This window comes from Aedes albopictus, chromosome 1 (genome assembly GCF_035046485.1).
Source record: "Aedes albopictus strain Foshan chromosome 1, AalbF5, whole genome shotgun sequence".
Classification (NCBI taxonomy): domain Eukaryota; kingdom Metazoa; phylum Arthropoda; class Insecta; order Diptera; family Culicidae; genus Aedes; species Aedes albopictus.
The window spans coordinates 256,959,284-256,984,516 of NC_085136.1; the positions used below are offsets into that span (position 1 = coordinate 256,959,284).

The following is a 25,233-nucleotide window of genomic DNA, read 5'->3' on the forward strand; positions in this document are numbered from 1 at the left end:
CGAAAAGTGCGAATAATCGTCGATGAAGCTGACAAAATAGCGACAGCCATCCCAAGACGCAGGCTCTATCGGTCCACAGACATCCGAATGGATTCTCCCGAGGGGTCTCGTTGCTCGATCTCGCGTTCCGTCAAATAGTTCTCGACACATCTTACCTTGAACACAGGCGTCACAAAATTTGAGCTTCTCGGGTTTGAAGTTCAGTCCCTTGGCCAAATCCTCTCGTACCATCGTCTTCATTCCGTTTTCACACAAGTGACCTAGTCGCCGGTGCCACAGATTTGTTACGTCCGAACTGCACAAGTTAGCTGCTTTCTCCGGGACTTCAATTTCTAGCTCGTACAGATTTCCTCGTAGATAGGCCGTCGTAATAGGGTTTTCATTGAGCTTCAACGTTGCCAACTTGCTGTTGAACACGACTTCAATACCTGCCTTCGCTAACTTCTTAACTGACATCAGATTGTCCCGGAGGCTTGGTACGTACAAGACGTCCTTGACTTGCAACGGGACTCCAAGATTACTTGATCCTGCAATGACCCCAACCTGCCGGGCTTCTAGAAATTGTCCATCCTTAGCGACGTAGATGATAACCGTCTGGGGAGCTGGCTTCAGTGATGCGAAAAACGATTTCGAGTTTACGAGATGGTCACTCGATCCAGAGTCCAACTTGAACACGATCTTCCCGACGCTGTCTCGCTTCGAACCATTCCGATCCGCCATGAATACGACCGGTCTTGAAGAACTTGCCTCGTTCGCGTTCCGTTTCGCTTTCTTGCAATCTTTCTTCATATGTCCCCTTTTTCCGCAGGCGTGGCACTTCCCGTTGAATCGGTTACCGTTCTTCTGGTTTTCTCCAACGAACGCCGCCGGTTTGTCCCCTACGGTGTAGCTTCGCTCGTTCCGATTGGATTCTTCATCGATCAGACGGGTTTTCATAACTTCGTAGGTGAGTTCGTTCTCCGGTAGATTTTCGAGCGCCGTCACCAGTGCATCGTATGACTCCGGAAGTGTTAGCGCCAGAGACGAGCAAACATCGCTCTCTTCAAGCTTCGATCCGGCCATTCGCAACTGACGGGTTAAATCTTCGAACTGCAGCAAATGCGCCCGCACCGAGGCGCCGTCCTTGAGGTGCAATCTTGCTATTTGCTTCCTAATGAGGGTCTGCCTACCTGCTGACTTCTTCGCGAAAGTGTCCTCGAGACTTTTCCACATTGCCTTCGCCGTGCCTTTGTCCCGAATGCAGCCTAGGTACTCGTCCGCTACGAAGCCCACCAATATCGCTTTGGCCTTCCTATCCATTTCGTGGAACTTGGCCGCTTCAGCAGCTACGGCCGGTGCATCCTTTACGATAGCGTCCCATACGTTCGCCGACTCCAAATAGGTTTGGACACGGAACTGCCAGACGTCGTAGCCTCTTCCGGCAAACTGTTGAATTCCGTGCACCGCAGCTTCCTTACGTTGGTCACCCATAACCTGTTGATGTCGCTGAGGTTTGGAGACGAAGAACAAGGCGGGGTTGAACAGGAAGTAACGTTTATTAATGAACACGTCTAAACTAATTGGTGGTTCGATTAGGAATGAGAAAATTTTGTAACAACCCTAGTTGCTATGTATCGCTTTACTCCATGTTACGGTTGTCAGGGGCGTAGCGGGGTTGCTACATGGAGTGCACGATTGCTTCCGTTTTCAACAATTTGCGATTCTGTCTGCTGTGGTGATCTCCAGCTATAACGATAAGGGACGCTGTGTTTTGGAAAAAGGTGCTCCGTATGGTCATGTTTTTGGCGAAATCAATGAGTCGTAGGCCGTTTTCGTTCGTCTGCTGGTGGGCGCTGAACTTATCAATCGTCGGTCTGAATTCCTCCTCCTGGCCTACCTGAGCGTTCAAATGTCCTATGATGATCTTGACGTCGTGGTGACATGGGCAGCTAGTGGATCGCAATGGGATCTGTATTGCGCAGCATACCCAGTCTTTGCTCGTGCCGCGTTAGCGTGGTGCTTTTGTTCGATCAGGTGTGCTATGAAAGGGAAATGTCAGAAATTTGCAAGCTTCCGTCTTCGTCATACCACAGCATGGGCAAGAGCAAAAGTAGGTTCAGCTGCTGTTTCTATAGGCCTGATCTGCTGCAGTCCTGATCCGAATCTGAATTCGAGCTGCTCAGAGAATGTAGAAGCAGCAGCTGTGTCTACGGTATCCGCGAAAGTTATCGAAAAAGGGTTCTAGCAATACTCTTGCTATGTTTTCAGTATGTCGTCTTCATTTATCCGAATCATAACTCTGGAGGAATAACTCTCGCTGGTCCTGAAATATATCGTTTAAATAACAGGAGATTTCGGCAAGACAATTAAAAAATATCCGCACTAAATGCTGGAATCCATCGCTTACTGTCGTGGATGAGATTCCTGGTTCTATCAGCTAGATAGCCGAGAGTCGTCGCAGGATTGGTGCGCAGCTGCGGAGAAGACATCCACTCCCTTTGACTGATCCAACGAAAATGACGAAAGAACAGAGGGAGCAGCTTTTATGCCCGTAGAATAGCAGGTAAAGCTCCTCCCATTCGGGTGGCTTTGCAGTTTATTTCGTTTGAATGACCCACCCGCATGTTTCGCGTTGCTAAATTCCGGGATGAACGATTAGTGATTGATTTCGCCACCAAGCATTCAATATTTCACTTTTCGGTTGCCCTTCACTTTTTCAGATCGATGGAATGAAATCATCCGATTCACAACTCTTGAGGAATTATTTTCGGTGGTCCTGAAAAGGACAGTTCGCCCGTTTAGGGTACTTTTCTTCTTTTGACTTTGACAAAAAGCCGGGACGGAAATTGTAGAGTAGATTTGGACTTAACCTATAATATAAACTGTGTAGTTCAGCTCATGTCAACACATAATTTGATTATTTCTTTAAATATTTACCAATTCTAAAATTTTTCAATAAGTTTGAGGTAATTTTCTTCACGCGGTCAAATTTAGCCATTTTTGAGACTACAAATGTTTAGTGCCAATAAAATACCAGGCGTTGTTAGTAATCCCAAGATTGCGTAAACCAAAAAAAAAGTTCGAAATAAATTGTTATATGTAAAACGGAAAAAAAAATACAAACAGTAGGTGGCAATATAGTTGCCACTGCCTTATAAAGGGTTAAACGTGTACATAGTTCACGGGATCCAGGAGTAAAATTATCTTTTAGCAATTTTTACGTTCCTTGACTCCATCAACCACAGCGTGTTCCTCAGCAACAGAAGGGAGATGCACATCTTCCCCGAAGTCCTCTAATTCCAGGTGTTTCGGATAGGTATTAAGTGGCCACGTTTTTTCAGCAGCGAATGCAGCTACAAGCTGTAAGTATATTTGTTGAAGGTTAGGTAATGCTCAAATGTACACAATTTTGAACTTACATTTCGTGTCCTTCCTATTTTACTCCGAAACACTTCTTAATTCTGTTTTGCTTGAATTCGCACGACTTTTATCTAGGATTAACACATTTAGTTGATAAGTTAACAGTAGTATAATAGAATCCAATTCAAATTAGCATGACTTACAAATTTTGACTCAATGAACGACAAATGCATGTGATTATCGACTCCGTACTATTTAGGTTTAGGATCTACAAATTAATCAATTTTCCATCTATCTTCTTATATATATAAATATGCAGTGGCATACGTGGGACCGCGCATAACTTGTGAACGGATGGTCCGATTTGGGTCGTCTAAGTTTTGTTCTGTTAGTTTTCACGCAAGGAAGGTCTATGAGGCAAAAAACATTGGAGAGTTTTTGAAAATCGGATTTTTATACATTTTGAACGGGGACTTGGGTTTGGCTAGGGACTTGAAACGTCAAAAAACGCAGTAGGCAAGACAAAGTTTGCCGGGGACAGCTAGTTTATTATAATCTATAAAAAAATACATAGATAACGTAACGATAACGTGCAAGATGGCCACCCACATGAAACTAACTTTAAACAGTCTCAAACCTTCTTACAAAGTCTAGATACTATGCAAAACTGCAGCAAACAAATTGTTTATATCAGCTGGTGCTAGGAAAATTGATTGCGACCTAGATGCTACCTCATCACAACTTTGGGATTATTTGCTATTGAGAAGCGATTATGTTTCTAGAATATTTTGGTCTGAGGAAAGGAAATTATAGCTAAAATCACTGCTAAAGTTCGAGTTACAATAAGTTTATGTGTAAAATATTGCAAAAAGAGAGCACTTATGCATCTGCACATATGTACATTGTTTCGAGAAAAGCGCATTTGCTAAAATACAATAAATCATCGCAAATTTTCAAAGAAATATCTATGAATTTTGTTAGGTAGAAGCATTATCATAGAGAAAATATTTGCAAAAAGCGAACCGTCTGTAGGAAAGGTGTTACGAATTATTCGATCTTGATGTACATATTTCGATTACCTAGGGATTAAAACACACTAATTGTCAAAATTGCCCACACCCCCCCCCCTGGCTGCCAGATTTTTTTTTTAAACTATTCTAACAAGGTATTCTATTCTAAAGGTTTTTATCCACAATAATGAAACCGTTTTTAATCGAGAACCACAGGAAATTTCGCCAAGTATTTCTCCAAGAGAATCACTTTAACCTTATCATAGAATTTTGAAACACATTCTGATTCATCGACCGTATTCTAATTCTAACTTGATGATTTTGTGGCTATATCGGTCTTTTTCTACTCATAGTTTAAGGGAGTAGTAGGGTGGCCCACACTTATATGAAAAACAAAAATTTCGAAAAATGTCAAGTCTTACCTCCTAAATTAGTTGTTTCGGACTCCCAGAAGCTACGTTCAAAATTTGAGCAAAATCGGTTGAGCCTAAGGGGGCGCTCAAATCGCTTGAAGTTTGTATGGGAAAACTTGGTCAAATGTATGCAGAAATTTTAAGTTTTCGAATTTTGCCGCTAGGTGACGCTGTAAGCGTTCAATAATCAAACCCTTTGGTGTTATTGTAGGTGACTATATGCCAAACAACTTTGTCGAAGACCGCGAAGTGATCCGACGGCTGTGAAAAAAATTATACCCTAGGCAAAGTGAGGCAAAGTATTGAGATTTCATTATTGATATTATTCCTTTACATGTATTGGAAAAACAACAATAAAGTTTATCCTCACTTTACCTAGGGTATAACTTTTTTCACGGACGTTGGATCACTTTGCGGTCTTCGACAAAGTTGTTTGGCATATAGTCACCTACAATAATACCAAAGGGTTTGATTATTGAACGCTTACAGCGTCACCTAGCGGCAAAATTCGAAAACTTAAAATTTCTGCATACATTTGACCAAGTTTTCCCATACAAACTTCAAGAGATTTGAGCGCCCCCTTAGGCTCAACCGATTTTGCTCAAATTTTGAACGTAGCTTCTGGGAGTCCGAAACAACTGATTGAGGAGGTAAGACTTGGCATTTTTCGAAATTTTTGTTTTTCATATAAGTGTGGGCCACCTTAGGGAGTAGAGATCAAAGTGGATAATAAATAATAGTGGATAATAGAATTTTGCCAAAAAGGCTGGGTTGAATGGCTTATTTTGTAATGTTTATTCATGGAATACAAAAACAGCATGCCAAATTTTACAGATATGGTTCCCGTAGGGAAAAAGAAGGACTTTGTTGAACCATATGCTTGACCATATGCTGCTATACAATGCAGTTATGTGCTACTGCTACACGAATTTTCACTGGTACTCATTTCAAACAAACGTCATGCAAAGAGGAAAATACCTGGGATTTCTTCTCAAATTCTTTCAAGGAAACCTTCTGAAATTCCTTGAGGCATTTATTCAGGAACTTTTCCAGGAGTTCCTTAAGAAATTCCTCAAGGGAGTTTCTCCTTCGTGAATGCTTCCATGGGCATCTTGCATGGTTCCGATAGTGATTGTTTCAGGGTTTTTTTTTTCCAAGAAAAGCTTCAAGAATTCCTCCCACGATTCCTTCATATTTTTCTACATAAGCTTCTGCAACGATGCATCGACGTATTCGTCCGAGAATTTTTCTATAGCTTCCTTCAGTGATTCCATCATTGATTGCTCCAGGGTATTTTTCAAGAATTCCTCTATAGGTTTCACCAAACATTCATCCGGGAATCTCCTGGGATATCTTTTCCTCCAGTGATTGTTCCAGTGCTTTTTTTTGAGGATTCCTCCAGGAATTTCTCCAGGTATTCTCAAAGAAATGTCAGCAGATTTTTTTATGTATTTCTGCAAGGGTTCCTTTAGAGATTTCTTCAGGGATTTCTCCATATATTCCTTAAGAATTTCACTAGAAATTGCTCCAATAATTCAATCTCGAATAATTCAAAGTATTTCAGCAGGGAAATCTTCCTGGAACCTTTAAATTAAATTCAAAGCTAAAACATTGTACAAAACATTTTTTTGGGACTCCGTCCAAAGATTCCATAATTAATAATTAATTAATTCGTCCGAAAATGATTGCAGACATGGATTCCTTCATATTTTTTCCTACAGAAATTCTTACAGGAATTTGTTAGGAAAGCTTTCTTGAGATTTCCCAAGAAATACCTCATGGAATTGCTTCCAGGATTACTCATGGTATTTCTACAAGAATTCCTCTAGCAATTCCCAAAGGGACTGTTTATAAACCACGTAGAACAAAATTTAGGCCACCTAAAAACTTCAGCATCTCCAGCAATTTCTCTAGGAATTGATCCAGCAACTGCTCCTGGTCATACTTCAGAAATTATATCGGCAATTCCTCTAGGGATTCCTCCAGGAGTTTCTCCTGAGATTCCATCAGGAATTGCTACAAGGATACCTCCTGAGATTTCTCCACGAATTTTCCTAGGGATTCTTCCAGGAAATCCTCCAGAAGTTCCTCCAAGGATTCCTCCAGGAAATCCTCTAGGGATTTCTTCAGAAATTCTTCCAGGAAATTCTCCAAAAATACCTTCAGGATTTTTTCAGGGATTTCTCCACAAATTCCTTTGAGGATTTCTTCAAGAATTTCTCAATGTTTTTTTTTTTCAGAAATAGAAAAATAACGAAAATAGAAATTTCCCAGAATTCCTATGGAGCTTCCTCTAGAAATTCATCCAGTAATTCTTTCCAGAATTCCTCTAGAGTTTCCTCCAGCAATTCCCACAGGAATACCACTAGGAATTCCTCCAGGCATTCCTCCAGAATTTTATCCAGAAACTTCTCCAAAAATTCCTCCAGGAAATATCCTGGAATTTATTCAGGAATTTCTCTAGGAACTGCTCCTGGACATCCTTCAGAAATTATGTGAGCAATTCTTCCAGAAAATTCTCCAGGAATACTTTCAGGAATTACTCCAGACATTCCTCCCGGAATTCCTCCAGAGATTCCTCCAGGAATTACTTCAATGATTCCTAGAGGGATATTTCCACGAATTTCACCAGGGATATTCCCAGAGATTCTTCCAAAAATTCCTACAAGGGTTCTTCCAGGAAATCCTCCTAGAATTTCTTATATGATTTTTTCCGAAATTTCTTCAGCAATTCCTCCCAGAATTCCTCTGGCGATTTCTCCAATATTTCATCCAGGAATTCTTCCAGGGATTACCCCAAGAAGTCATCCAAGAAATTTCTCCAGGAGTTCCTGCTGGGTCATATCCAATAATTCCTCCAGGAATTCAGAGGTTTTCCACAGGAATACCTCTAGGAATTCTTCCAGGCATTCCTCCAGGATTCTCTCTAGAGATTTTCCCAGGAATCGCTTCAGGGTTTCCTCCAGAAATTCCTTCAGGGATTACTCCAAGAATTCCTCCAAGGCTTCCTCCAGAAATTTATCTACGATTTCCTCATGAGATCTCTTCAGAAATTTCTCTTGGTATTCCTCCCATAATTTATCCAGGAATTCTTCCTGGTATACTTTCAGATGTTCTTCCAGGATTCCATCGAGATTCTGCACGTATGCTGTGGCGACATCCGATTGACTGGTACAAAAGTTATGATTTTTTTTTTGAAAATTTTAAGTTTTTTAAAACTTTGATTTTTAGGACCACCCTATCTAAAAATTGGCCACCCTAATGACGAAATAAAAAACCCGATTTAATCCACCTATGGTGAACAGAACCCTTCTTACACTTATTACCCGTTGCAAGAAAATAGAGAGCGAAAAAGGTGCAAAATCGCTAATATACCTCCGCTGGTATGTTTAATCGTTATGGTGTCTTCTACAATAAGTGCGCGATTGGCCAAGGAATACTGCGCCGAAAACACCGAAATGATTTTTCTTACAGGCGGAGATGTATGGGCGCTTGCGCGTACAAATTTTCGCGCAACGCATAATACAACTCCGGAATAGGGATGTGTTCGCGCCCATCGCGCGCTCCGGTCGAAAAAGTGCCCCACTTTCCCCTACGCGAATGAAGACGGGACTCCTATTCGATGTGTTCAAGTTTTCACATCTTCCGGGAAATCTCCCGGAGTTGGAATAGGGTGGGGTAAAGGCAGTCCCAGTGACAAGCAATGGATTTCTGAAAACCGAGTTTGGTAGCTGTATGGTGCTTGTTTTGCAGTCGTGTATTAGCTTATGATTTATATTTGACTAGCTTTCCTTTTATTCAGCGTTGACTGCTTTTACTCGATGGTTACACAACAGAAAGCAAATAGCTGAAGCTTATAGCGCTGAAAATGTTAGTTGGGTATGTCCAAATTTCAGGCGATTCGGCCCACAAAAACCCCCCTTGACAAAGAGAACAAATCTGCCGATAATACCCTATTCAGTTGAAATTACAATAAGGACTGTTCAATTTATAAAACGGACAACTTTACAAGGCTATAAAAAGAAGACGCGTAGTTCAAATTTAACCACCCTTGCTTCGTTGTTCAGTACATCATCCTTCATTATAGTAATCATTTTTGAATCGAATAAAAATAGTTTTATTTTACAGAAAATCGGTCAGGTGTTAAATGAGGCGAATTTTTCGATTGCTAAAAATTGAAAATATATATAAAATTACTGTTCCAGTATGGTACATCGTTTTTAATACCAGAAAAGTATGTGCCATTCTGCAGCTGCATGAGTGATAAACATTCTGGCAAAATTTAAACGCAATTGGAAAATTAAGTGTTGAGATATTTAAGTCTCAAGTTAGATTCGATTTTTTGAATAAAATTCAATTGTAAAGCAAAAAGAGCATGAAATTATTAAATATTCAAATTTTTTATATATCCAGTCGAAAGTGGGAATAATGTGGTTTTGAATGCAGAAAACGGCTTCTTAATAGCATTGCTGGTTTGGTTACTGTGTGCCATTACAGACACAGTATTCGAAACAGTTTCGTTCTTTGAAGGTTCTTCCAAATAACAATGCCATCTAATGCAATTTTTGCATAACAATGGTGTTGGAAATAAAAACTTTTCATCCAATTATCATTAAATAAGGTGTACAATAACATAGGACCAACTTTGTTGAAAATAAATAATAACAAGATTCGCTAGAGTCGAAAATCTGCATCAATGGAACAAAAAATATGATTTTTTTTAATATGACCATCTTTATGGATTAGTTTTTTGATGAAAAGTGCAATTACAAGTAAATTTTTCTTCTGTTTCAATCAGAGAGCAATATTCTTCTACTCTGGACAAATTTTTAGCCCAATCCGTGGTGCTATTGCAACACAGGAATTAAATGAACAATTTTTAATAATTTATATGAAAACAAGGATGAGGTTAAAAAGGCCCTTAAGGAGCTGAAAAACAGCAAGGCTGCTGGGAAGGACGAGATCCCGGTCGAACTTCTTAAGCACGGAAGCGAGCAGCTACATCAATCAATCCATCAGATTATTATAAAGATTTGGGAGGATGAAGAATTGCCCACTAGTTGGTTGGATGGCCTCATATGCCCAATCTACAAGAAAGGGCACAGACTGGAGTGTGCCAATTACAGAGGTATTACCCTTTTAAATTCGGCGTATAAGATACTGTCGCGTGTCCTGTTCAACAGACTGCGACCTCTTGAGGAGTCCTTCGTCGGCGAATACCAGGCTGGTTTTCGTGAGGGCCGATCAACGACGGATCAAATGTTTACCCTGCGGATGATCCTAGATAAATTTCGGGAATATAACTTGCAGACCCACCATCTGTTCATTGATTTTAAAGCAGCGTACGATTCAGTGAAAAGAAATGAGCTTTGGCAGATAATGTCAGAACATGGTTTTCCGGCGAAACTAATTAGGCTGATACGCGCAACGCTGGATGGATCAAAATCAAGTATTCGGATCGCGGACGAAGTGTCTACGTCGTTTGTGACCTTGGATGGATTGAAGCAGGGGGATGCTCTTTCAAATTTATTGTTCAACATTGCACTCGAAGGAGCGATTAGGAGGTCAGGCGTGCAGAGGAATGGCTCTATCATCACACGGTCGCACATGCTCCTCGGTTTTGCGGACGATATTGATCTCATCGGCATCGATCGTAGGGCAGTGGAGGAAGCTTATGCTCCTCTGAAGAGAGAGACAGCGAGGATAGGCTTGACGATTAACTCTACCAAGACGAAGTACATGATAGCGGGTAGAGACAGAAGCAGGCCTAGTGGTGTTAGTGCTGAGGTAGTGATTGATGGGGAAGTGTTTGAAGTTGTTGAAGAATTTGTTTATCTTGGAACACTTGTGACATGTGACAATGACGTTTCCCGTGAAGTGAAAAGGCGTATTGCAGCTGCGAATAGGGCCTTTTACGGATTGCGTAGCCAGCTTAGGTCCCGTAACTTGCAAACGCAAACAAAATTCGCTCTGTATAAGACGCTGATTCTTCCGGTTGCCCTCTACGGTCACGAAGCGTGGACGTTAAAGGAGGTAGACCGAAAAGCTTTTGGAGTTTTTGAGCGCAAAGTGCTGCGGACAATTCTCGGTGGGAAACAAGAAAATGGAGTGTGGCGCAGACGCATGAATCACGAGTTGTACCAAGTGTACGAAGATGCGAATATTGTGAAACGTATAAAATACGGCAGACTTCAGTGGGCTGGACACGTAGTGCGAATGTCGGAAGAAAGAATAGCGAAAACAATATTCAGCAGAGAACCCGGTAGAGGTAGGCGACTTCGTGGGCGGCCGCGAACTCGCTGGCTGCACGCGGTTGAAGAAGATCTACGATCTCTACACGTTCGGGGAAACTGGAGGAACATCGCCCAAGACCGACGAAGATGGTGCTCTACTATACGCTCGGCATTGGAGTAAAGTTACTTTGTAGCCAATAAGGTATCAAGGTAGGTATGAAAACAAGGCAACTCACTATATTCAGCTGGAGACTGCTTGGTGCATTATTACTGACCAACTATTGAGCTTTACCTTTAGTAGAATAGTATAAGTTTCCAATTCATTAAAAACTTCAAGAAAATGTGCATGTTAAGTATGTGAAAAGTTGTGGCGAATTTTGAGAAATGGGTTTTTATTGATATTTTACGAAAACCGCTTCAGTTACACAATAAAGAACATTTTGCTTAATGTTATATTTTTCCTATATTTGAGAATAGCTATAGAAAGTTATGCAAAAAACTGAAAATAATTTTATTGGAAAATAAAAAAGATATCGCACAAGCAAGTTGTCCGTTTTATAAATTGAACAGTCCTTACATCTTGCTTGCTTGCCTGTATCCAGTTATCCGCGAGCGGTAATGGCGGCGGCGGGCACAAATAACCGATTCGAATTTTGACGTTTCTTGGGGATCGCAAACGGTTGGCGCCACCAAACGGTGGGTGAAGGGGTGAGGAGGAGAATGAAACTGTTTTGACTTTCCCCCAAGAAACGTCAAAATCCGAACCGGTTGGATTTGCCCGCCGCCGCCATTACCGCTCGCGGATAAGTGGATAAAGATAAAGATGGATAAAGACACTATTTATATTGAGCAAAGAAACGAAATGTAACGATTGTTATTGCTTGTGATGATGCTTCCTTTGTTCTCAGTTTTCGCAATACTTTCTTCAAACTCTCGCAAACATGACCAGCCCACTGAAGTCTGCCGTATTTCATACGTTTCAAAATATTCGGTTTTTGTACACTTGATACAACTATTGAATCATGCGATTAATCTCATTTGTGTCCCACTCCATTTCCTAGCTCCCACCGAGAACAAAATTTGCCAAAAAAGGAGTCCTATAAATGTCCATTTCCATATCACATTGGGATATAAAAACGAATTGTAATTATGTGGGTGGGATGCAAATCGAATACCATGGAACATTTAGAATAATTGCAATTCTAATTGTAATGTTTTTATATTCCAGATGGTCACATCAAGCTTCACACAGAAGGTTAGTTCACGTCAGTAGTTAACGTAGACAGTATGTAATGGACGTTATCTTAAATTTCGCTATTTTCTAACCTTATTTTCCAGAGAAGAAAAAACCCAATGTACCAAAGTATGGACAAGGTGCTGATGATTTTCTCAAAGATCTTCTGAAAAACATGGATCAAAAATTTAAGAAAGATCCGCCCAAAGCCGGTGCAATGGAGTCAGCCTCCGCCGATGGGACTGTCAAACAACAGAAGCCAATGCCACAGGCGAAGCCTTCTGCACACCCGGCTACCAAAGTTAAGAATCCGGCTGCCGCGGCCAAAAAATCTCAACAGACAGACGACCACAAAGCAGAGGAACCAAGTGGATCGTCGGAGACAGCGAAGCAAAGCGACGACAATAATCCGTTGACCGATGGTAATGTTCAGCAAAATTACTGACCGGACTCGAGGGCATGTATAATTTTCTACAATGTTGTTTCTTTTAGACCCTGATTCCACTTACAGCAACAGCATAACGGTAGGCAACCTACCGAAGGGCATCGAGGAAAATGATCTCCGTGAGCTGTTCCAACCTTCCCGGATAAAAAAGGTTACTCTGTACTGCAGCAAGGATCCCTACTATCCGTCCTCGTGTGCGGTCTTCGAGGTGGCTTCGAAAGCGGACGGGAAAGCTATTCTATCGCACCACCATGATCTTTATCGGGGAAAACGAGTTCTCATCATGCACAGTTTTCAACGAGGGCTGGATTTTGCGCCCGAGAAAACTTTGTTGCTGAAAAATCTGCCTCCAAGTAAGGCGAACCCTTGGGAGCCGATCACTGTACTGAAGCAGACCGTGTAATTGTTCTTTTTGTCCCTTTACAGACGTGAACGAGGAGGGTATCGTGAACGAGGTGCAGCAAATCTTTGGCCCCGATTCGGTGGAAGATGTGATCAAACCGACCCATCATTACGCATACTTTGACTTCAAGGGCGAACAGTTGGCCTACAAGGTGATAAATCGGCTTCGGGGAGCGCTTATGCGTTTCAAGATCGACGTATTTCAAGTGTACGCGAAAGTGCCCAAAACGTGCTTGAATTTGCGTTCGCACGATCAACGCCCGATAGAGGATGTACGCAACCAGTGCGGGGCACGACTGCCGGACGACGCTCGGCCGAGTCAGGATGATAAGGAAGACTTTGGCGTGCACAATGCCCACAAGCGTAAGTATTGTGGGCAAATTTCCGAGCAACAACCCTGCAACTTTGGAAACTCATTAGTGATAAGACACAAGCGTAATAAGAATTATGGATGCAATAAAACCATTTATCTTCCTCACTCATTTCAGTGTTTGTCGGTAACATCCCGCGTGACACCCTCGCCGTAGACATCATCGACTATTTCAACAACTTTGGCACCGTCATCGATTACTCCCCGGTAGAGAAGAAGAGCTGCTACCTGCGCAAGTCCGCCATTCTCAGCTTTATGAACTTGAAGCACGCGCAAAATGCGTTCTGCCAGCAGCCACACTATCTGGAGGGTAGCAAGTTGAATGTCCACATAATGGATTGTCCGCCGTTTAGTTTTCCGGAAAATGACGTGAAGCTGATGACCATTAAATTCCACAGTCCATGTGAGTTGTGTATTAGGCTTAGGGGGTATTTGCGTTCTTTATGTTGATTCTACGGATATTTTGCAGTCCTAACCGATGATGAAATTCGAAACCGTATCAGCAGTGCGGTAACGGTAGTCAGCGATATGCGATTCGATGCGTTCGATGACCGGGCAAACTATGTTGCTAGGTACAAAGTAACACAGAAGAAATATCCTGCCTTCGAGGCCCTTTTCGACACCCAATACATCAACGACGAAGCGGTTAAATTCTTCCGTAAGTAGGCGCTATCTTGCTTTAGTGACGACTGACGACTTAAATCACATTTTGAATTTCGATCTCTTCTTAGATGGATACGATCCGACACCGGCCACGGACAAAGAAGCTTGCGAAAATCGGTTTATCACCGGTTCCGGATATCGACAGCAGAAGGAGAAATACCTTAGCTACATTAACTACAATGAAAATCTCAAGGAAGACATGGAAATGCGCACCAAACCCAGCAAAGAGGCGGATCTTCCGTTCAAGGCGTTCTACAATGATTACTCGAGTAAGTAAAACTACCGGAAGAAGCAACGTTAGAGCGAATTTCGTTTGCATTTGCAAGTTAATCTTGAAAATACTTTCTTCGCTGCTGCAATACACCTTTTCACTTCACGGGAAGCTCTTTGGTACATGTCACAAGAGTTCCAAGATAAGCCAATTATTCAACAACTTCAAACACATCTCTATCATTTGCTACTTCAGCAGTTCAGCACTAATAGGGTATTGTACCATTTGGGCAGGTGTACCTATTTTGGGCACTTGCCGCTATAACTAAGTCAATTTCAAACCGATTGATTTGAATTTTTGATACAGTTAGTACAGTTAGATACTGTACGTGCCCATATAGCCGAGGCGGTAAACGCACGGGTATTCAGCATGACCATGCTGAGGGTGACGGGTTCGATTCCCGGTCAGTCCAGGATCTTTTCGTAATGGAAATTTCCTTGACTTCCTTGGGCATAGAGTATCTTCGTGCCTGCCACACGATATACACATGCAAAATGGTCATTGGCAGAGGAAGCTCTCAGTTAAAAACTGTGGAAGTGCTCATAGAACACTAAGCTGAGAAGCAGGCTTTGTCCCAGTGAGGACGTTACGCCAAAAAGAGGAGAGGAGGACGTGCCTAACCCTGGAGAATATTTAAAATCAATCGATTTGAAATTGACTTAGTTATAACGGCAAGTGCCCAAAATAGGTACACCTGCCCAAATGGTACAAGACCCTACCACTAGGTTAGCCTCTATATCTACCTGCAATAATGTACTACGTCTTGGTCGAGTTTACCGCCAAGTCTATCCTTGCTGTCTCCTTCTCCAAAGAAGCATAATATAAGTGCCATCACTCTGCCACTGGTTCCTTTGCACGCCAGACATCCTAGGAGCTCATTCGAGGTCAATGACTGGCAGGACTGGCGCAGTCTCGTGTCGCACGCCATTGACAGTCGCATAAAACCTACGCATATCGTTTTATCCATGCTCGGTTCAGCAATTACACTCTCTTCGCCGTGTCTTGTTGCGGTAGATTCGTTTCTGTTCAGCTTTTGACCTGCTTCGCGTTCAGTATTCCTCTTTGAATCAACCATTGTGTTTGAGTCAATGAGCGGTACCCGAGCAGGGAATGAGAACAAAACTATAACAAATTGATAACTAATTTTGTTATTGATAACAAAATGAAATCAAAACGAGTTTTCGTTTCGATTTTTTAAAATTGAATATCAAATTGAGATATCATTTTGTTATCATATCCAAAACTCAATGATAACAAGATTTGATTTCAAAAATCCAAAATAAGTTTAACATGTTTTTTAGAATTAATTTTACCGTGGCCCATATTCTGCGCATAAGACCTTTTCAAATTCATTGAGCTGTATTAAGTTGCAATTCGAACCGATTTGTCTGAATTTTTGACAATGCCAAGTTACAAGCCTTGTTATTAAGTGAAAAATATGATGTTTATACAAAATACTGATTTTTTTTGTAAAATTAAAGAAATTCTAAATTTGGTTCCTATTTCTGTGCACCCTTTTTGCAAAGTTTCCAATTATGCGCACATGAAATGAATTAAAATTTTGAAGTTATAACTTGTTGTAATAAAAACATGTGTCATAGATGTAATTCAATTAAATTCCACATTTTAAACTTTTATACGAAATTACGATCGTACTGGAACATGACATGTCCCCGTGAAGCCCCTTCTTGGCAGCTTTACTTACGGACACAGATTTCAGGGAATTTTCAGTACCTTTAAAACCATTTTATTTTTTTTACAAAATATTGGTCATTAGTTTGAACCATTTTTCTTTACAAACTTTTCAATAACGATTAAATATTGATTTTAAGAGATATATTTGATAGAATGATAGATATATTTGATAGAATGATAGAATTAGCATTTATGTGTCGTAGTTTCCTACTGTTATAAATGAGTCATTATATCCTATTTTTAATATTCTTTCGTGTGTTTGCGTTCGGTATTAAATATTGTCATGTTTATATCTATCATGATACCTAGCTAAAATCTAAATAATTTATTGTCCAATTTTTGATTCATCTAATATTACATCAGTAGTCAGGTATCAGAAGGCCGGCTCCAAAGGCACTTTACCCTCTATTTGGGACATTTGTGCCATCAGCAAACTTATTCTACCATCGTACAGAGTCATCTGTGTTTTTTAAAGGATACCAACATTTTGAATGCCAATTTTCAATCGTTGATTTTTTTTATTTCGGAGCAGTGGCAAATACGGTTTATTATATATTTTTGAAATTTGAAGTACAAAGTGCTTATTTCCAGTTCAATATTTTAAAACTGCACCATTCGTACTTTCGTATGAAAATAACGACGAGTTTCTCAGTGCTCCAAAGTTTCTCACACTTTGACATAAATGAGTGATTGAATCTGAATGTACATGAAACGATATATTATGTTAGCGATAGAAACGCTGAAAGTCTTTTAAAAGCTGTCATAACCTTATTTCACATTTCTGAATTGTTTTAACAAGTTTTTATCTAACTGTAGAAATATAGTAAGTTGAAATCGATAATATTCGCCATTGATGGCGGCGATATTTTTTAGCAAAATATCAAAATGAATACTAAATTTGTTATTGAATTTTAGGTTTTATCCTATGGAATTGGTAACTCCCTGAGAACTGTGTATGATATCAAGTCAAAAAGAATTGATAACAAAATGAGATATCAATTTGTTATCAATGAGAACTCATTTAGTTTTCAATTAGATACTCCAGTACATTTTTTTGTTATCAGTTTTTGTTATGTTAACACTTAAGTCATGCAAAATGAAAACTCATTTTGTTATCAAAATACGTGATATCTAAAATACTCAATTTGTTTTCAATTAGTTCTCATTCCCTGCTCGGGTACCTATCACCTCTGGTACTGTTGTTATAACTGTTTCATGAATAAACTCCCAATGAAGTGTTGCCATTGCCGGGTTCGTTGGTCTCTCTTATCCTCTCGCCTGGCTTCTGATAGTACAATGGATAACAATTTCCGATGACAGGATGACGAGGTTTCATTAATGTTGTTGGTCCATCAGTCAATCCTGTAATCGTATTTTCTCTGGCATGTTGCCTTTTGTTCGCAGCATTAGTTGCTTTCATAGCTTGAGTTTGGTCTAGGAATTTCTAATCCTAAGGGGCATCTCGATTCGGGCTCCATCACTAAAGTTCTTGAAGTCTGTGTCAGGGAAAGGTTTACATCTCTTAGTACTTAATCGCGGCTCTAAATGGCCTGAATGTTGGCAATCGAAATAGGATTGCGGGCCTCCATTCTGCCAGAGCCCTCACTGAGGCAAAAAATTCTTAAGAAATTCATTTCAGCTGTCTTATGAAAAATCTCATAAGGAGGCTCTTATAAAAATCATAAGATATCTTATGAAACGTTGATCCCGAAAAGCCAAACTTATTATTGCACTCCAACCGTTCGAACTTTCGAAGCGTCGATGGGCGCGTGAGTAAGGCACGCGTTCTCCGATCTCGACGTCCCTGGTTCGATTCCAGGTTGCGATTTTGTTTTATATTGCGCAAAAATATTTCATAATATGTATTATGAAATGATATCATAAGAATTTCTTATGAAAATCAAAACTTTTTCTTATGTCGAAATTTCATAAGACAAACTTATGCCCTTCTTAAGATCAGTTTTCTCAGTGTATAAATGTGCATTAATACTAAAGGAATATTTACAAGTTAAAATACAATATTTAACCCAAAAATAAAACTTGTAATACTTTTGGAAACTACATGATAAGGACCCAAACCAATGTTCAGATTTCTGTCCATGAAATATCACTCGTCGACCTACAGGTGGTCTATCTGGGAGTAAGTGAACAAGTGCAAAAGAAAGTGAAACCACAGACAAACAGACGTAACACTCTGATGATTCCCATCGTACATCAATTTAACGGTCTATTTAAAAATTTGATAGTTGGCCAACTGACCATCCGTGGCGCTCGCATCGTTTTTGCTCGAGTTTGACGTTTGCCCACTACCGCCATCTAGTTGATGGTCGGCCAAACTCAGTCCTTTTAGCATTGGGCGAACATGTTGCCGTGACTATGGTGTGAATCGAAAAATGTTCGAAGTGTTACGTCTGTTTGTCTGTGGTGAAACCTTTCTGTTACAATGACAGGTCGAAAGAAACTTTGTCGATCTGCGATATAACGTCTCCGCTAACAATTTTGGAAGTTTGATTTAAACCCTCTTCGTAGGCCTCCACGTTCTGCCTTATCGCCGCCGCCGTGTAGATCTGTTCCGTTGTCGATTGGCCATCGATAAAAACCGGGAATTACTAAAACAACCCGAACAACCTAGTGATCAACCGATCGCTTCCACCACCAACACTGCTATGCTCATTAATAGCAGCTATAGAACGCTACCCGTAGATGCGTGAAAGCGTAAAGAAACAATAACAAATCATTGTAAACTGGGTACCGGCCCGGAATGATTTTATTTTTCAAGCTACCCAAAACACTCCCGGAACATAGCTTGGACGTATTTCAGTCAACGATGTCTGCAATTCACGTCAGTGTTCCGGAGAATCCGGAGCAAACACTGGTGAGTATTTGCTGGTGAATACGAACCAGATAAAAACGTTACATTGGCGGATGGAACGTCCGTTATGAGGATTTGTTCGCCAAAGACGCTGTTCGACTCGACGATGAAGCCAACGTCAGGTTGCTGCTACGAAAGCTAGGTCCATTGGGGCACGAGAGGTACACCAGCTAAATCCTTCCAAAGAGTCTCAACGAAATCAGGTTCGACGGCACGGTGAGTAAGTTGGGAAGCTTATTCGGAACACCAGAATATGTGATCAGCAGACGATATCGATGCCTGCACGTCAAGAAGCAAGTTGCCGAAGTCTACAAGACGTTTGTCGTTTGTGTGGAGTTCGAACTCGCGGTCCGAATCAAGGCGGAAAGCGATGCGGAGATCAGGATGAGGCTGCTCATCGGATGAGTGTCAACGGCTTCTCAACGTATGTGTCGGCAACAGTGCATACACTGAAGATGGCAAAAGGAACTTTCGTTCCCTGAGAGGATCAGCATAGAAACAAGTTCCATTCCTCACACACCAAACGCTTTCAGCAATATTTTGCTAAATTTTGCCGAGCTGTAGGGCCCAGCAAATTTTTTTGCTCAACCCTCAATCGATTTTTGGTGTGCAGAAGAAAGCTGGTCCAGCAACACCTTGTTGGAACTGCGGTGCCAAGCACTATTCGATAGATTGTGCGTTCCAGAAAAACAGGCACAAGGAATGTGGTCGAGCCGGTTACAAGGACGGATACTTCTCCAGCGCGAAGATCAAAGCATCCAGCAAGCGGTACACGCAGGGAAGCAAGCGACCACAAGAACTGTGCAGGTGAAGAACATCCGGAAGCGACGAAGGTTCTTGGAAGCGTAAGTCAACAGCAGAAAAATAAACCTGCAGCTCGATACTGTGTCGGATATCAGTATCATCCCCGAGCAGACATGCAAGAAGATCGGCCAGCCTGCATCACCTCTAGCGGCAGTCCAAGCTGCAAAAGCGTCGGGCAAACCCCTGAAGCTACAGTTCTGCAAACAGGATCGCAGCTCTCCGATTTCTATCAACTTTTTCAAAGCAGTCTTTCTGGTCAGCAGCAAATCTGTGCACGAAGGCGAAGTTGAAGTTTACGCTAAAGGAAGGAAGGAAAATCCCAAGTATTTCGACTGCGACACGTGGCTTATGCCATGTACAGCACCGTTGATGCTGAACTGTTCGAAAAAGCGACCGTTATCACTCCAATCTATCAATGGACAGCTCCCATCGTCATTGTTCGCAGAGCAAGTGGCGCCGTTCGTATCTGTAGAGACTACTCCACGGGCCTCAACGACGCTCTCCAGCCACATCAGTATCCGCTTCCGCTGCTGGAGGACATCTTTGCAAAGTTAGCGTTCGTGCAGGTAGAAGTGGATGAAAGTTGCCGGGAGGTCTCTACTAGAGTCAGTCTAGTTAGTCTGGCGGACTGTCACTTTCGATCGGAGCCAAACGAGCATGACGTCACGGTGTAGCATGTATCGGTGAGGACACTATGACGTCATGCTCGATTGGCTCCGATCGAAAGTGACAGTTCGCCAGACTCTAACTAGACTGACTCTAGTACAATCGGCTCCCATCAGGCTATCTCGATGACGTTCTGGTCGGCGGCGAAGATAAAACAGATCAGCAGCGTAACTTCGAAGCGGTTCTACGACGGCATTTCCAACAATTCGGATTCATCATCCAGAAACACTGGCAACCACCAAGCAAGCCTACAGTCAGCCAGACTGCGAAGGACTAGTGATCATCTTCGCCGTGATCAAGATCCACAAGATGTCTACACAGCAAATCGGTTTCAGCGTTGAGCACTTCCGCTACTGCTCTACGACTTCGACTACGACTTTGACATCGTCTATGTGAACACCGAGAAGTTCGGGAGGTTGGTCAAATTCCAAACAGAGCCATCCATGATCGAGGAGTAGTCGAGTAGTGTCTTTTCGACCGTAGTGACTCGTTGTCCACGGTTCTTGCGTGCATCATGTTTGTTGAATGCCTTATGATTAAACCGTGGCCATCCGGGAAAGTTCGCCCAAGTCCAAACCAAATCGATCACAGCCTCAGCTACCATCGGAATCTTACGAAGTCTATTTGCTCGCCTCTGTATGCCAGAAACGCTAGTCAGCGAAAACGGTATTCAGTTCATCACCGCTGAGTTTTCACATCTTTGCATGGAGAGCGGGATAAATCGTGTTCCACCCGCAGTCAAACGGACACCCAACTAACATTTATTGTGAATGTAAACGTCAACAAAGCGTCCTAAATACGGCTTGCTGCTGAGTTACTGTGTTGTGGATGCACTGAACGAAAACCCCATCCCGAAATCGTCTTATTTTTCCGACCATCCAGTCCAAATTACCAAAACCGTGTTTTCGAATGACGAATCACTCATACGGCAATCATCCGAAAAAGCGGATGATGATCATCTTATTCGCGTATGAGTCGACGCACGCTATGTGAATGAATATTAGTTGCAGAGCGAGGGCCACACAGATGCACCGAATTTATTCATCGATAGCGTAACAAGTTCCTTGATCGTGACACCCGAGACGTTGACGATTTGGCGTCGCATGTCCTATCGTGGACATGCCATCTTTTTGGAAAAGGGTACCCGCAAGGGTATCCTGGTCACTAAGCGCATATTTTTTAAGAAAGATAGCGGTGACAATATTGTTATCAATCGCTAAAAAACAAGGTTGCTCGACCATATGGTCGACATTCTATTTTCAAATCACTGTCATCCGGTTTTAGGATGACATCATTCGGTCGGTGGACCATACGGTTTCCGACCGAATGTCGTTAAGGGGCGTGCTCGTATCGCCTCTCAGTCGATCTTGGGCGGGGGGTTTCGTTCAGTGTGGAAGCTTCTATGCAAGCCCTATGGTCCACTGCACGAATTTTGTTGGAGTAGCAACCGAGCAACCCAGTGCTGCAACATGTGCTTAGCAACCTGTTACCTATCAACAAGTTAGAAAATTTTCATTCCGTTGTTAACCTCTATAATAAAGACGTTCTATTCAAACGCTCAGACTAATTCATTAGGTTATGAGCCCAGCGTAAATTCAAAACTATCTAAATAGTATCGCGAGTGTTCAAGATGAGTGACGAGAAACTCTGGCTGTTCAATGGAGAAAACTTCGGGAACTGGAAGTTCAGAATCGAAGTGCTGATGGAGGATAAAGGTCTGCTGGAGTGTCTGGAGACGGCTGTCGCTGATGAAGAGTATGCAAGGGATCTTCCGGAAGACACTGCTGAGGAGAGGCAGCGGAAGAAGAAGCTACTGGACGAGCGGATGGCAAGAGATCGAAGATGCAAGAACCTGTTAATCCACCGTATAGCGGAAGATCAGCTCGAGTATGTGAAGGATAAACGGACAGCTAAGGACGCTTGGGATGCACTCAGGAACGCGTTTGAAAGGGTCGGAATCGCTGGAAAGCTGTTTCTTCGAAAGCAAATTCAAGAACTGCGACTCAAGGAAGGAGAAAATGTGAAGTCTTTTCTACTCCAGTTTGAGAAGGTACTCCGCGAGATGAAAGCTGCTGGTGTGAAGACTGAGGAAGAAGACGTCGTGTGTCAACTGCTGTTAGCCTTACCGAAATCCTACGAAGCTCTGATAACTGCCTTGGAAACCATTCAACCCGATCAACTAACCCTCGAATACGTGAAGAAGCGACTATTAGATGAACAGGTGAAGCGATCCGGTAAGTGTTCGACAAACTCGGAAGATATTGGAGAATCTGCCTTCGCCGGGAGAAAAGTCGGCTTCAAGTGTTACGGATGCGGACGTTTTGGACATAAGCGAGCAGATTGTCCCGAAATTCGTCAGGCCGAGAGGAAGGATCGAGAGAAGAATTGGAAGTCCGGCGGTAAACAAGGTCGCCGACAGAAGGCTGGAGCGAACGTAACAAGCGAGAATGAGGTGGCGTTTATTGCGACGACGAGTATCAGTAACGGAAGCAGCGGAGCGTTAGTAGCAGCAGAGAGTCGAAAGATTGAATGGTTCCTGGACTCAGGCGCCACGGACCACATGTTGAAGGACAAATCGTTATTTGAAGAATTACATCCATTGAAGCGAAAAGTCAATATTGCTGTAGCGAAGTCTGGTCAAGTGATCGTAGCGGACACCGCAGGCACTGTGAGAGTGGATATGCTGGTCAACGGGAAAAAGCAGCCGGCCGTGGTAAACGAGGTGCTCTACGTACCGGAGCTACAGTGCAACCTGGTTTCGGTGCGACGATTGGAAGACAGCGGAATGGCGGTGAAGATCGTCGGCGGTAAAGTGACAATAGAGAAGGATGGACGAATCGTGGGCACCGGTCGTCGAGCTGGTCAGCTGTATGCATTGGATGTATCCCTACGTGATGGTAACACAGCAGCGAATGCAAGTGCGATGGCGTCCAAACGCGACGGATTCGAATTGTGGCATAGAAGATTTGGACATCTAGGCACCACGAACTTGAAGAGTCTTTGGAAACACGAGATGGTAGAAACTACATCGAAGATTGAAGACTGGCCGAGTAGCTGCATATGCGAAGTTTGTTTGGCCGGAAAGCAGACTAGACAAGTTTTCGAAGAGTCAACGAGTCCACGTTCAAGCAGATTGCTGGAAATGGTCCATTCGGATGTGTGCGGACCGTTCACCCCGGCTACTTGGAATGGAAAGCGGTATTACGTGACATTTATTGACGATTTTAGTCACTTCACCGCAGTCTACTTGCTGGAGTCCAAAGATGAAGTTCAGGAGATGTTCCAACGTTACCATGCCCAGGTCACAGCATTTTTCGGTGTGAAAATGTCGAAGCTCAGATGCGACAACGGCGGAGAATACACGAGCAATTCGTTCCGTGATTTTTGTCGGGCCGAAGGAGTTCAATTGGAGTTTACCGTGCCGTACAGTCCTCAACAGAATGGAGTTGCAGAAAGGATGAATCGTACGCTGTCGGAGAAGGCGAGGTCGATGCTTCAAGATGCTGGATTATCGAAGTCAATGTGGGGCGCAGCTGTACAGACTGCTGCATACACGTTAAACCGAAGTCCGACGTCGGCAGTTCAAGAAAAGACAACTCCGTATGAGATCTGGTACGGCCGAAAACCAAACGTGGACAAGATGCGAGTTTTCGGATCAGTAGCGTATACGTGGGTACCTAAGGAAAAGCGAGACAAGTTGGATTCGAAGACTTCGAAGAATTTGATGGTTGGATACACAACGAATGGGTATCGCATTTGGGACCCCAGAACAAGGAAGATCTTCACGTCACGGGATGTAGTGTTCGATGAGCGGAAAGCTGTTGATGATACAGTGAAAGTTGTACAACCGATAATGATGCCGTACGAAACGAACGGAGAGGATTTGGAGGACGTTACGGAGGTTGAGGAAACGACAGAGATTCCTGTTCCAGAAGCTCCACAACCCGTGAATGAAGAAGCTGAAGCAATTGATGAGGCTAACGAACCGACCGGCGCGCTCCCTTCGCAAATAGAACGTGGCAGCTGCCCTGCAGAATTGCCCACGAGGCATAGCGGACGGGAGCGCAGAATCCCCGGTAAGTTCCTAGATTTTATTACTAGTTTTGGAACAAACTCTGGCGATCAAAGTTTCGCAGGTACCACCGAGACGATTGATGATTCCGTGATGGCGTATGCACTAAATGCTGAAGCGTACGTGGACAGCCTACCATCAACCATAGCTGGACTGCGAGAACGTAGTGACTGGACGTACTGGAAAGATGCCATCGACAGTGAGCTTGATTCTTTACGGCAAAATGACACCTGGGAGCTGGTGCCGAAGCCGTCCGGAAGGAACATTATCGATAACAAGTGGGTGTTCAAGATCAAGCGCGATGAATACGGAAATGTGGATCGTTACAAGGCACGTCTCGTAGCAAAAGGGTATTCCCAGAGGAGAGGATTTGACTTCGACAAAACCTACGCACCTGTGGCGAAATTTACGACGGTTCGAGTATTACTAGCAGTGGCGAATCAAGAGCAGTACCATATACATCAGATGGACGTGAAAACTGCATTCCTCAACGGCCTCCTGAAAGAAGACATCTACATGCGTCAACCTGAGGGACTACCGAGCACGAATCCGGACCTGGTCTGCCGATTGAAGAAATCGTTGTATGGCTTGAAGCAGGCGCCAAGAAGTTGGAACGAGCAGTTCAACTCGTACGTGTTGGATCTTGGATTTCAACGATCAAACCTGGACAGCTGTTTATACTGGAAGCGAGAAGGAGAAATCGTGATGTACGTTTTACTGTACGTTGACGACATCATTGTTGTT

General features: G+C 42.6%; 1 protein-coding gene across 1 annotated transcript in view; it reads left to right on the forward strand.

Annotated features, from left to right (window-relative positions):
- LOC109400475 (uncharacterized) overlaps nt 1-25,233 on the forward strand; it is a 41,911-nt gene that overhangs the window by 10,131 nt on the left and 6,547 nt on the right. Inside the window, exons 5-11 of the mRNA XM_062846646.1 lie at nt 12,224-12,250; nt 12,334-12,651; nt 12,722-13,027; nt 13,101-13,439; nt 13,565-13,849; nt 13,916-14,104; nt 14,178-14,378. Of these exons, the coding sequence (XP_062702630.1) occupies nt 12,224-12,250; nt 12,334-12,651; nt 12,722-13,027; nt 13,101-13,439; nt 13,565-13,849; nt 13,916-14,104; nt 14,178-14,378 (1,665 nt within the window). The remainder of the gene's footprint in view (nt 1-12,223; nt 12,251-12,333; nt 12,652-12,721; nt 13,028-13,100; nt 13,440-13,564; nt 13,850-13,915; nt 14,105-14,177; nt 14,379-25,233) is intronic.